General features: G+C 53.4%; 1 protein-coding gene across 1 annotated transcript in view; it reads left to right on the forward strand.

Annotated features, from left to right (window-relative positions):
* The first annotated feature begins 1,839 nt into the window (after window positions 1–1,839).
* Window positions 1,840–13,204, forward strand: part of NPAS1 (neuronal PAS domain protein 1) — a 17,683-nt gene continuing 6,318 nt past the window's right edge. Inside the window, exons 1-6 of the mRNA XM_027845975.1 lie at window positions 1,840–1,934; window positions 2,353–2,588; window positions 10,249–10,331; window positions 10,652–10,741; window positions 11,930–12,113; window positions 12,374–12,523. Of these exons, the coding sequence (XP_027701776.1) occupies window positions 1,840–1,934; window positions 2,353–2,588; window positions 10,249–10,331; window positions 10,652–10,741; window positions 11,930–12,113; window positions 12,374–12,523 (838 nt within the window). The remainder of the gene's footprint in view (window positions 1,935–2,352; window positions 2,589–10,248; window positions 10,332–10,651; window positions 10,742–11,929; window positions 12,114–12,373; window positions 12,524–13,204) is intronic.

The following is a 13,204-nucleotide window of genomic DNA, read 5'->3' on the forward strand; positions in this document are numbered from 1 at the left end:
GGGTGTGAGCACCTCCCGAGCCCCGCGGATCCCGGCGGGAGCTTTAGGGCCTATGGAGCGGCCCCCAGCTTCCCTGTTTGACCGGACCGATACAGCGCTGCATCCGGAGCCCCCCGGGACACCGAGCCAGAGGCGGGCGACTGCCATGGAGCTGGGTAATTCGGGGGAGGGGGGGAAGGCTGGAGGAGGACAGTGAGTTGGACACTTTGATCCGGGAAAGAGAGGAAGCCCAGAAGTCTGGGTCACAGAGAGAGAAGGGACCGGGATACTTCGGTGCTGGTAAGAGAGGGGACCCAGACACCTGAATTCTAGGGAAAGAGGGTGTCTAGACAACTGGGTTCTGAGAAGGCTAAGAGAGGAGTACAGCCACGTCGGTCCTCAAGAGGTTTGGGAGCTGAACGCCTGCGTCCCGGGGAGGGAGGGGAGCAGTTGGATCCTGGGTCCAAGAGCAAGACGAGCTCGGATGCTTTTCGGTCCTTGCAGAGGCCCAAAGCGGCTGGGAGAGAGAGTGCTGGACTCTTGAGTCCCTGTGAAAGAAGAGATCCAGACCGCTGGTTGACTGGGGGGGGTGCGGTTTATGGGGAGGCTGAGGAGGAAGACACCTGGGTCCCACGGAGGCTGAGGAAGGAAGGCGCTGGACATCTGAGGCCCTAGGGGGACAGGAGGCAGGGGATTCCTAGATCCTGAGGAGACACTGGACGCCTGAGGTCCTAGGGAAAGAAGAGATGGATGGGGGAGTGGATTTGGGGAGAGGGCCTGGGGTCGCTCTGCCCAGAACACGTGGCGTTCTCTCGAGGCAGCGAAGTGAGGGTGGGGGTGGGAATGAGAGACCCTACTACCTGAGGAGGAAAGAAGTCAGCTGTTTCCCCTTTCCCTCCCCCCATTTTAGATCCAGGGTCTCCCCAGGGCAGCAGCAAGGCGAGGGGAAATGAGAGGGTGGCAGTCTAGGCTTTGAGAAGGGGGGCGGGGGACACTTGGGAGACAAGGGAATAAATACAGACAGATGACCGGAGCCCCAGGGTGGAGGGTGGAAGACTCGGGCCGTCTAGGTCCTCGGATGAGTTGCCGGTCCTTCCATTTCCCAGTGCCCCAGCTCCCGCCGCCTGCTCTATCGGGGTCGTCGCTTGGTATGCAGGGCGCGGGCCGGTCCCGATCCGTATGCGCGCCGCGTGGGCCCCCATTGGTATGCGGGAGCCAGCCCGGCGCGGGCGGCTGAGGACTGGGAGGCTGGGCACGTCCGCGCGCACTGGCGGCCCCACGCGGGCTTGCTTGCGGGGAGAGGAGCCGCCTGGGTTTCGGAGAGAGAAACTCGACTGGTTAGGAAGGAGAACTAGGGGCTGCGGGGAATGTGTAAGTCGGGGCTATTCGATTCCCTAAAGCCTGGGGGCTGGAAAAGGGTGGCAGGTCCAGGAATATCTCAGCGCCTTCGACACCTCAACCATGGTCCCGGGTGGGGTGGAATTGGGGGCTCGTGGTCCTCCTGCGGGGGAGACTGAGGCCAGGAGCTGCGCAGGGGCATATTCAAAGCTAATCACTGAAAGAAATCAGTCGTTCTGGACTCTGAACCTCGAGGTCCTGGAGCCAGCCTTAAGCTAGGCCAGCGGAGGCCTGAGTTCGGGAGCTCATGAGCTCCCCCAGACTCCCTCTCTTGGGCAGGACTCAGTTTCTTCTTAGATGGGGGTGGGGGGGGCGGGAAATAAGACAGCAGGTAGCCTGGGACCCCGGAGCACCTGATGGGTCCTAACTACTGCTTTCTTCTACTGCAGGTGCCCAGGTCCCTGAATCCTGCCCTCCGCTCTGAGTCCCTCCAAGCCCCAGTCAGGCTTTCGGGGCGCAGAAATGGCGGCCCACTTCTCAGGAAGCGAGGTCAAGTGCGTCAGCGTCGAGTGGGACTTCCTGCAGGGACTGCTGGTCAAAGCCCCGCCTGTGCCCTGGTGAGCAAGAGCCACCTAGCCCTGAAGCCCCTCCCAATACTGGCAGAATTCTCACCCAGGGCTCTATCCCCGCCCCCGCAGAGGTGCGATTCTCACTCAGGATTCTGTTGCCTCCCATTAGGAATGGTTCACACCGAGTTCTGTCCCCACCCATTCAGCGTTCTGACCCCACCCACTAGACAATGAAATTCTTATTTAGGACTCCCTCTCGGCCCACTGAGAATGTTTACCCACTTCTGTCCCCGCCCCCTAAAAGGAGGGATTCTCACTCAGGGTTATGTCCCCTCCCATTTGGAATTCTCACCCTGAATTCTGGTTCCCAGTCAATGTCTCCTTCCCAGAGAGGCCCACTTCTCTTGCCTGAATGAGGTGGGGGGCGGGGGGAGGGCCCGTAATGATCCTTCACCCACTCCTGAAGCCTGCAGGCCTTGAGGAAGGAGAAGTCCCGGAATGCGGCCCGCTCCCGCCGGGGCAAAGAAAACTTCGAATTTTATGAGCTGGCGAAGACGCTGCCCCTGCCCAGCGCCATCACGAGCCAGCTGGACAAGGCGTCCATTGTGAGGCTTAGCATCACCTACCTCCGCCTGCGGGATTTCGCTTCCCTCGGGGACCCTCCCTGGAGTCCCCCCAGAGCCGACCCGCCGCCAGCGCCAGGTAACACTCGGGGTACTTTGGGGTCCCAGGATCTGAACCCCCAGAGTCACAAGGAGGAGCAAGTATCTGTGCAAAGCTCTGGCAAGAAGAGAGGAAGCACCCCAGGGTTCCTGTGCCCTACCCCGACAGGTGGGGAAGGAGATCTTGGTGTCCCTGAGCCCAAAGACAAAGGGAACCCTAGGGTCTCTGGGCCCAGCCCTGAGAGGGTAGCAGAGAGACCTTGATGGCCCTACGCCTAGCCCTGACAGCCTGGTGTCCCTCTGCCCGGCCTCTACCTGTGAGAGAGACCCAGGTGTCCCTGAGCCCAGTCCTGACAGAGGTACGTAAGGTAGCCAAGTGCCTGAGCCTCCTGTCTCACAGAAGGGAACCCATTATCTGAGTCCAACCATGACAGGAGGCCAGAGGCCAGATCCCGGGTGCTTCTGCTCCCAGGCCTGCCAGGTCTGAAGGACCCAAGAGCTTGAGGCTCCAGAATCACAGAAAGGACCCATTTCCTGCATTTTCAGCCCTGTCAGGATTACCTAAGGAATCTGGCGCCCTAGTGCCCAACTCTGGCAGTGGGACAAACGGGACCCAGAAGTTTCTGTTCCCCATTCACCCTGGGAGTGGTGCTCGGAACCGGCCGGCCTATGTGGCTCCATCTGGCGCGGGGGCCGAGGCATCTGGCAGGGGCAGAAACCCTTCCCGCGGTCCCAGGCGTCTGAGTCCCAGCCTGGCTGAGCCCCGGGTTCCCACACCACCGAGTAGAGGGGAGGGGAGGGGGTGGTGGGGGGCCAAGAAAATAGCATTGATTAGGCCCGCGATAAATCGCCATTTAAATAATGCGGCTTCCAAGGCTGTAATTACGCAAATTAACCAGCGCCTAGAGAATCCGGCATTACCGCGAACACTGATTACAGTCATTACCCACCCGGGAATTAGCCGCCGCCGAGCGTGCGCTTGGAAATCCGGATAAACATCTGCCTATTGTCTCCCGGAGCCGGGGGAGGGGGGCGCGGGCGAGGGAGGGGCGCCTCAGCTCTTTTTCTGGCTTCACCCCACCCTTATCCTCCCCCCCCTCCCACCCCTAAGTTCAAGAGGACCCAGGAGTACTGGCTTCTTGATAGAAGGAATGGATTCCCATGTTCTCAGCCTCCAACCCCTTCATAGGCTCAGAGCGACCTTCTAGAGACATTATTCAGTTCAAGATTCCCGTTCCACAGAGAGAGAAACTGAGTCCCAGAGTTGAAAAGGAACTTGTCCAACATCACAAAGAAAGTCAGGGACAGGCCCCTGATGTTCCAACTCCAAGCTCTCTCTTCACCATCCTCATTTTTGGGGGGAAACAGTCAATGGGGTCCTCCCACCCTCGCTCCCCTCCACCTTCACCCGTACAATTCAGAAAAATGAGGCAAAGTAAGCAGGGACAAGCCCAGGACTGGGAGTCAGGATGCCGGAGTTAGAGTCCCAGATATGCTCCATCTCCTCTGAGCCTCAGTTTCCTCCTTTGTAAACTGGGGAGGAAGGTTGGACTCCACCGCTAACGTTCATTCTGACTCTGAGACAGGCTTGTCCTTCGAGGGTTCCTCCGCCCTCAAAGGATCTCTAAGCGAGTTAATTGCCACTCAGAGATTAAGGAGGAAGGGTGGGAGTTTCTCCTGGGAAGTGAGGGTGAGGCTGAGAGAGAGAGAGAGAGAGAGAGAGAGAGAGAGAGAGAGAGAGAGAGGGAGAGAGAGAGAGAAGCTGCAGGATAAACTGCGAATCTAGAAGAACCCAAGACCCGAATAATCCAGGCAGAAAGGTAAAGGATAAAATGAGCGACCTCTCGGCTCTGGGACCACAGGGAATCCAGCGAGAGAGCTGGCTTCAAAGAAGTCTCACTGTACCGGTGTTCACCCCACCCGACCCCCTGCTCTCCAGGAGGCCAATGCGAGTTAATATGCCTGCAATTAGCCTCGTTGGTGCAACAGGCACCCGGGAAAGGGGAGAAGGGGGAGAGAGTGAGCCGGAGAATGCCAAGCCCTGCCCTCTGCTTCTTGTCCTGCGCCTCTTTCCCACTCTCTACCCTTCATCCATCTCCCTTTTCTCTGTCTTTCACTCTCTCCCTTCTCTGTACCTCAGTGTCCCCATCTCTGTCCCAGTCTCCCCCTCTATTTCTCACTGTCCCCCACTCTGCCCTTTACCCTTTTCCCTGCAGTTCTCACCCTTATTCCTCAGTTTCCCATGTCTCTTATTCTCTTTTCCCCCGTCAATTTCTCCCATTCTATCTCTCAGCCATCCCCACTTCGTTCCAGTCTCCCCTCTGCCCATTAGTGTCCCTCCTCTGTATTGTCAGATTTTCTTTCCCTCCCTGTCTCCCCTCTCCATACTTTAGCCACCCCCCAGCTGTCTCCACCTTGTCTGTTTTCCCTTCTTTGTACCTCAGATTCCTCTGTCCCTCAATTACAAACCCTCCCTGCCTCTCCTCATTTCATTCTTCAATCCCGGCCCCCCATCCCTCAGCCTCCCATTTTCTCTGTTGCATTCTCTCTATAGCTGTCTTTGCTCTATCCTTCAGTCTCTTTTCTCTCTGTAGCTTATTCCTCCCCTTCTTCTCTGTCCCTCAGTCTCTCCTTCTTTCTATTTCCCCCTCTCTGGCTCCCCTCTGTCCTTGGGTCTTCTCTCTGTACATCATTCCTCTCTCTCTTCTCTGTCCCTCAGCCCCCTTCTCCCTATCCCTCTGTTTCCTTCCCTTTCCCTGACCTAAAGTATCTGATGGAGGGAAGGGCGGGGGAGAGACTGGGCAGTACATTGTCATACAGGATTAAACCCTGGTCTGAGAGTCAGCTGACCTGGGCTCTGGTTTTGACCTGATTCCTTGTGTGACCTTGGCCAAGTCTCTCCCCTTTTGAGCCTCAGTTCCCTAATCCATAAGATCTAGTTAGGATGATCTGTAAGATGGCTTTTAGCTCCAAAAAAGAGTGGGGAGGGTCCTGTGTCTGAAACAGAGTCACCACAGTTGGGAGACAGGGAGAGAGAAGAAAATGACAAGCTTCCTCCTTCCCATTGCAATCTAGACACGTTTCTCTGACTTCTGGGTCAGGTCACTGTCCTTCCTCCAACCCTGCAGTCTCTGAAGAGGGGAGGGGGAGGATAGGTGCAGGGAGAAGCTAAAAATGCTTTGAGATCTTCAGAGCTGGCTGCCATCTCCACCCCCACCCCTCCTTAGTTGGGGGTGGGGCCAACAAACGTCCTTCCAACCCCATGTCCTTATAGCTTGTAGGACCCAAGCATCCCAGTGCCCCTATCTCAGTTCCCCTAGTTCTCTGTTCCCCAAAGCAGGGGAACTCTGGTATCTAAGTACCCCCCTTCTACGGGAAGTGGGGAAAGCTGAGCCTCCTTAAAGATGCAGCTCCCATCCCCAGGCCGGCTGTGGTGGAGACAAGCCAGAGAGAACGAGAGGAATACCAAGTGTGCCCTGTACTGCTGGGAGGGAGCTGGGTTCCAGACGCTGGGGCGACTTCTGCCTTGTCCTAATCACCCTACTCAAGCACAGAGGCAGGGGCGGTGTCTGATTGTCTTCAGATACCCTCCCTGCCCTTCCTGACCTTATTTGGACCTCCTGGCTCAGGTAGAATGGGCGGGATTGGAGGGGCAGGGATGGGGAGAGGGAAAGCTTAAGCCCCCTGGATGCCTTGGTCCTTGATGAAAATGACTCCATTAGATCAGAGGCAGTCTGGTGAGGGGGAGAGAGCTCTGTATTTAGGGTCACGGTTGCTGGCTGGCAGCCTCAGTTTTACCACAATCGTACCAGCCTGTATGACCTTGGGCTAGCTTATCAACTTCTCCAATTTCCTCTTCTATAAAATGACTAGATGATCTCAAAGGTGTCTTCCAGCTATAATCTTAGAGTCCTATTCTCTCTGGAGAGGGTTTTCATTACCTGCAGCACCCCAAGTCTATTCACCCACACAGCTAGCTGTCCAGGGTGTATTCAACCTATACCTAATCTGGCTAGACCTGAGATCTTCAACCTGAGGGAAGTGGGGTTAGGGTGTTGAAAATAGTGAGCTGATGTAGAGGTGGAGACAAATGGAAGGAGAGGGTGGGAGGGAGGATCTTTTTTGTGGGGGGGAGGGAGGATCTTGAAGAGAGATAATCAAATGTTTGGAAGAGACTGGCTTAAGTTGGGGAGGGGATGGTAGGAGTGAGGGGCAAAGGGAGTAAATGGAAAGGAACGGGAAGCAAAAAAATATTCAGGGAGGGGGATTGAGTAGTGAGGGGGAAGGTTATGGGAAAATATATCATAACTGGAGACAGCTATGTGGCACAAGTAGTTAGAGTGCTGGGTCTGGAGTCGAGAAGACCTGAGCTCAAAGCTGGCCTCAGACACTTGCTAGCTGTGTGACCCTGGGAAGTCGCTTAATCTCTCAGCCTTAGTTTCGTCATCTATAAAATGTAGATGGCAGCTAGGTGGCGTAGTGGGTAGAATGCCAGGCCTTGGAATCAGAAAGATTCGTCTTCCTGAGTTCAAATCCAGTCTCAAACACTTACTAGCTGGGTGACCCTGGGCAAGTCACTTCACTCTGTTGGCCTCAGTTTCCTCATCTGTCAAGTGAGCTGAAGGAGATGGCAAACCACCCCAGTATCTCTACCAAGAAAACCGTAAATGGGGTCAGGGAGAGTCAGACACCACCGAAATGAGTGAACAACAAAAGGGAGATAGCACCTACCTACCAGGGTTGTTGTGAGAATCAAATGAGATAACATTTGTAAAACGCTTTGCAAATCTTAAACTGATATGAGTGAAAGCTGTTATTGTTGTTAAATATGGAAATAGAATAAGAACCAACATGTATCCATATAGCACTTTAAGGTGCACAGAGAACCTTATACAGTATCTCCATTCATCCCCAACATTTCCTGGGAAGTAGGTACCATTATTATCTGCATTTTGTAGTAGAAGAAAGTGAGACTCAGGGAATGAGCAATTCTCTGAAGCAGGTTACACAGCTAGTAAGTGTGGAGGTGTTGGAGCTGGTGCTATTCCTGTTTCCGAAGTCCACCACTTTATCCACTCTCTGGAAGGGGTGGGGTGAGGATCTGGGGGGAAGGGAAGTGAGAGGAATGGGAGAGATAAGGAAGCTAGTCAGGGAGGGAGGAAGAGGGCTAAGGTGAGGAAGAAGAGTCAAATAAGATGTGAGATGTGGGGAGACAGCGGAGGGGATGGACAGCAGCTGAGGCAAGTGGGGAGAGTCAGACAAGGGATAGAGACTGGAGTTCTGGAGATGAGATGGGGAATGGGCAGAAATGAGTAGGCAGAAAGCTATGGGTGTGTCTGGGAATTGCATAGGCAAGGAGAGAGGAGCAGGGGCCTGAGGGTGGATGTGGAACTCTAGGAGGAATCAGAATGTCAGTTTTTGGAAACAGGGAAGTGGGGTGTTTGGGGAAGAAGAGATGAATTGGGAAGTGAGGACAGGTGCAGGAACAGGAGTGATGGGGGCAGTAGAACTGTAAGGAGGGAAAATAATGGTGGGACAGGCCTTAGGGGACCCAATAAAGAAGGTAAGGAGCCTGGGGAGGAGCAGGGAGAGGTGCTAGTCAGGGACAGAGGGAAGAATAAGGACTGCTGAAGGGAGAGTGAGTAAGGGATCTAAGGGGAATGGGATGAGGTGGGAATGAGGAGTGGGCTGGAGATAAAAGTGTGTGGGAGTGAATTGGGATGGGAGGAGGCTGAATTGGGGAGAGAAAAAAGAAGGGGAAGAGTGATATGGGGAGACAGAAAAGAGGGATAAATTGAGCAGTGAGGAATGAGACCTGAACACCTCCCAGGAGGTGTTCTCTCCCTGCCCAGTGCCTGGGAGAAGAGCAGAGGTCTGGGACTGGGAGTGGAGAATTGTTTTGGGGGGAAGGGGAGGCACCTGATCCTCCTTCTCCCTCCTCCACCCAGCTCCCTGCCAGCAGCTTTCTAATTCCCCCATTAAACGTTTTTAATTATAGGCGGGCTCTGTCTGACCCGAGGGGTTATTTGCAGCAAGGAAAAATGAGAGAATTAAGGGAAATGACAGAGAAAATTGCGACAATTATCGGGGAAGGCATTGTTTCCCCTGTCTGTCAGGGGGAGCTGTTTGTGAGCTTGGGAGCTTGGTCCCCCCCCACCCCCCTCCATAGGCATTGTTTGCTGCCGGCTGCACCCAGGCTGGGAGCCCGGGGAGGGAGTTGGCCACCAGTGGGGGAATGTTAGTGCCTTGGGAGAAGGAGGATTGGAGGTGTGGGGGCAGAACACACCCAGGTCCCGTTGGAGTCAGAAAAATCTCGAGTGGAAGGGATGCCTGGGTCCAGATCTAGGTTGGAGATGGGGAGGACTAAAAAAAAAAAAAAAAAAAATTGTTGGGTCCTTTCCAGATATTAGATTTTTGGGAGCAGGGGAACAGGCTGCTTTGGTCCTATGTTCAGTGTTAGAAAAGACTTGATGTCTGCTGAAAGATTACAGCCAACAGAAATTTAGAGCTCATTTCATCCCTCTCCCAGGATGGTGAGGAGGATACTGCTCCAGTCCTCCCCCCCTCCCAGGTTTGGGGAAAGAGGGTTCTGCCCCTGGGAGATCCCTAAGGCTCTGCTGCCTCTCCTAGGGTCTTCTTATTGCTGCCCTGCTTGGACCCTTCTCCTGCTAGGGTAGCCGGGAGGTAGTGGGTTCATGGAAGGTTTTCTCCGGATGAGTGTTTCTGCATCAGCTGGGACTGGGTACTGGGCTCTGGTCCCTGACCTTGGTCCTGAAAGCCGCAGCCCAAAGAAATAGACTGAAGCAGCCGCGTGTGTGTGTGGCTGCTTCCACGTCTGTGGAATTCACGGACCACTTCTCTGAAAGTGAAATTAATTAATCCTGTTCTTTTGGAGAGTAGGGTGAGGGAATCTGTGTGATGAATTACCTAATCTCTGTGTGTTTGGGCGTGGCTGGGTATTTTGAGTGTGTTGAATTGATGCCTTGCCTGACTCTGTATGAGTGACATAAGATCAAAGAATAATAGATAATTTATAGGCAAGGAAATCTCAGACCCAGAGAGGTTTGCTTAATGTTGAGGGTGAAAAGATGAATCGAGATTCCAACTCAGGTCTTGTGATTCCAAGTTGAGAACTCTTTCCATTGCTTCCCAGGTCTGTGAGTAACTGTGGTGTGTATGGTGTGTGTGTGTGTCTGTCTGCCTTTTCTAGACTAGCTGACCTCCTCCTTACCCAAATCACAGCAGAGCCCCTGAAAGGGGCACTGGCTTCAGAAGGAGGTCCTCCCAAGTCTATTCTCATTTCCTCTTTCTGGAGGCAAAAGACAAGTGGGGCATTGTTTTCAGGGAGCACAATGAAATAGGATTTAGGGCTAGGGAAAAAGAAAACTTTACCGATCATCTAATCCAAGACTTTGCTTCAATTATGAGAGATCTGAGACTCAATCAGGGGGGTGCAGTGATTTTGACTATGGTCACAGATAATAGCAGAGACAGGATTTGAACTGAGGGCATAGGATCGTGGGATTTTAAACTAAATAGCATCTTAGGTTTTGTCTGGACCAATCTCCTCATCTTTAGCTGAGGAAACTGAGACTCAGAAAAGCCATGTGATTTGCCCAAGGGCACACGGTGGGGAGAGGCAGCCAGATACACAAATGGATATATAAACTGCAGGCCTCAACCCTACCCTCTTTCTTCAGTCTCTGGTGCCCCTGGACGGAGAGAGACCTCTGCCCTATTTGCTGACCTCTTTGAACAGCATTTGGGAGGCCACATTCTTCAGGTGAGGTCCCAGAAGCCCCCTTCCTTCCCTGCCAGGAACCCTTAAGCTTTCCCTCTCCCCATCTCCCAAAATCCAGGATGAGAGAAGCCAGACACCTGAGTTTCCTGTTCCTCCTTCATTCCACTTCCACCCCTTTCCACTCCCCCTACCAGCAGAGCCCTCAGGGACAAACTAGCTCTCTGTCACCACCTGGTATCGACAAAGGCATACCTGGGGTGCTTCTCCTACCTCCAAGACTCCTTGGAGGAGCTGAGGAGCTGGTGTGCCCCAGGTCCCTGGGTCCCTAGCTCACCTCTCCAGGTCTCTCCCCAACACCCCAGTCGCTGGACGGGTTCGTGTTCGCCTTGAACCAGGAGGGCAAGTTTCTCTACATCTCAGAGACAGTTTCCATCTATCTGGGCCTCTCTCAGGTAAGCATGGGAGGTAGAGGCCCTGGGCATTCAGGCTCTAGACCTTACCTCTGCATTTCCTCTGCCTTCTACCAATGGGAACTCATGATTCCAGGGCTAATCCCTTTCTCCTGGCCTCCCCTTCCTCTTCTGTCTGGATCCAGGCTTTGGGGACCTCAGTCCCTTCTCCCTACATTTAAGACTTAGATGTTAAGAGCTCCCAGACTCTTCCTCTAGCCTTCTTCCCTCCAAGCATACAAGCCTTTCTGACCTATGCCTCCTGCCAGGCCCCTGCCCTATATTCTCTCCCTTCAGTGAAGACCCAAGTGTCCAGGTGTTGAGGTTAGAATTGGGAGAGCTGGTGCAGGTGTGAAAGAATTCACTTAGACCTTCTCTGTAACCATTGGGGGCTTTATTAACACAAAAGCATCGGGCTAGCCCTGGAAGGAGGAATAGCAACTTACAGAGGGATAGGGGCTTGTTTTATCTTACAAGATAAGGGGGAATTGTCATGACACAGGATGAAGAAGATGGATGACAGGATAGGGGACCCAGGAGAAGAAAGGGGAAACTTTATGACTCAGGATAAGGGAGACAAGGAATTTTTGTGGTCCAGGATAGGGGGGACGTTTTATGGTATCTCAAGATAAGGGGAAGAGACTCTAGGATGCCCTCAAACTCAGGAGGCCTCACGAGGTACTGGAAAAACAGTCCTTAATTTTTTTTTTAGCCTTTAGCTTTTAGGGCACTGTTTGTATCCACATCGCAGGGCCCCCAGATACTTTCCTTGACATCCCTACTATTGCTTTCCAGACCCTGTCCCTGACACCCTTCCTCCTCCACCCCCCCCACACACACTTATTCAGGTGTCATGAAGAACTTCAAAGTCCATTTTGAAGAAAGGAGGAGAGGAAAGATCAATCTATAACAGAAGGGACTCCTTCTGTGTCCACTTCCCCTTTCCTAAAAAAAAAAAAAATGAAACTCCCCAGGGATAGAGGTAATCTATTGAGGGAGGGGAGGGACACAGAGAAGGTAGGAGATTTGTTCTGAGCTGTCCCCACAGAAGGTGAATGGACAGTCCCACTCCTTCCCCTCTTTACCCAACAATAGAAAGAACTTCCCTTTTGCCGAGGCATTTCTCCCATTCCCTTGGGGTAGGGCAGAGGGCAAACAAGTGATTGCCCACTCTACCCCCATGGCCCACAGGTGGAGCTGACTGGCAGCAGCGTGTTTGACTACGTGCATCCAGGGGACCACTCCGAGGTGCTGGAGCAGCTTGGGCTGAGGGCTCCACCCCCTGGGCCTGGGGCACCACCTTTTGGCCCCTCCTCCTCCTCCTCTTCATCTTCTTCATCCTCAGCTTCCTCAATCTCGGAAGCCCCAGAGACTGGTAACTCCCCCGAGTTCTTCCCAGGGGAGGGTGGGGGTCCTGGCTTGAGTGTCTGGCTGCATTTCACTTTGTCATCTGGCATACTGATTTCAATAGGATTTTTTTTTGATTGAATCGTCTGGCCTAAGCCCCCATGGGGAAGCTGCTAGCTAGTTCAAGATGGCCTGGGTGGAGTGGGAGGGGAGTCATAAGAATGATCACAGGATCTAAAGCTGGAAGGGGCCATAGAGATGATGGAGCCCAATCCCCTCATTTTGCAGATGAGGAAACTGAAGCTCAGACAGAAAAAGGGACTGGCTCAAGGTCACCCAGCAGAGCCAGGATGGGAGCCCAGCTCCTCTGCCTTCACACCCAGCACTCTTTCCACTCCAAACCATTGTCCTTCCCTCTTGTAAAGCATCCCACCTCAGGTTAGCTTGGCTCTCTATTGAATTTTCTTCTATGCAGTCTGCTCATTAAGAGCTCCCATCTCCTTTAGCTTTTTGTGGTTAATGGCAGTCCTGGGACCACAGGTATTACCGTCATCCTCATTTTACAAATGAGGAGATTGAGTCCAAGAGGGCTCGAGTGACTTGTCCACAGTCACACAGGTAGTAAGAGTCAGAGCAGGATTTGAACTCAGGTCCATTAACTCCAAACCCAGCACACTTTTCACAGCATCATGGGCTATGATGATGGTATGTGGCTGTGGTTATGAATCACCAAGTAGCTTACCATATAGTTTATGCCTCACTGAGTTTGTGTTTGAGTAAGATTGCATTTGACTGTGTGTCTCTCCCAGTCTTTGGGTGAGTATGCGTGTGAGTGGGTGTGACTTTGTATATAAGAGACTATGTAAGAGGTTATGAGCTTGGATAGCTAAGTCTGGAGGGATGGAAGGACATGGGAATCCCAGGTGACTACAGTAGGGGTGGGGGAGGTCTGTGTTTAGTGTAAGAAGGACTGGGGAGGGAGGGTCACTGTCCAGAGACACCCTGACCCCCTTCCTATGCCCCTTTCTTTAGAGCTGGCCCCCCCCCTGGGAGGGAGGGTCACTGTCCAGAGGCACCTTGACCCCTTCCCCATACCCCTTTCTTTAGAGCTGGCCCCCC

Source organism: Vombatus ursinus, unplaced genomic scaffold, assembly GCF_900497805.2.
Source record: "Vombatus ursinus unplaced genomic scaffold, bare-nosed wombat genome assembly UNPS02015030.1, whole genome shotgun sequence".
Taxonomy (NCBI): Eukaryota; Metazoa; Chordata; class Mammalia; order Diprotodontia; family Vombatidae; genus Vombatus; species Vombatus ursinus.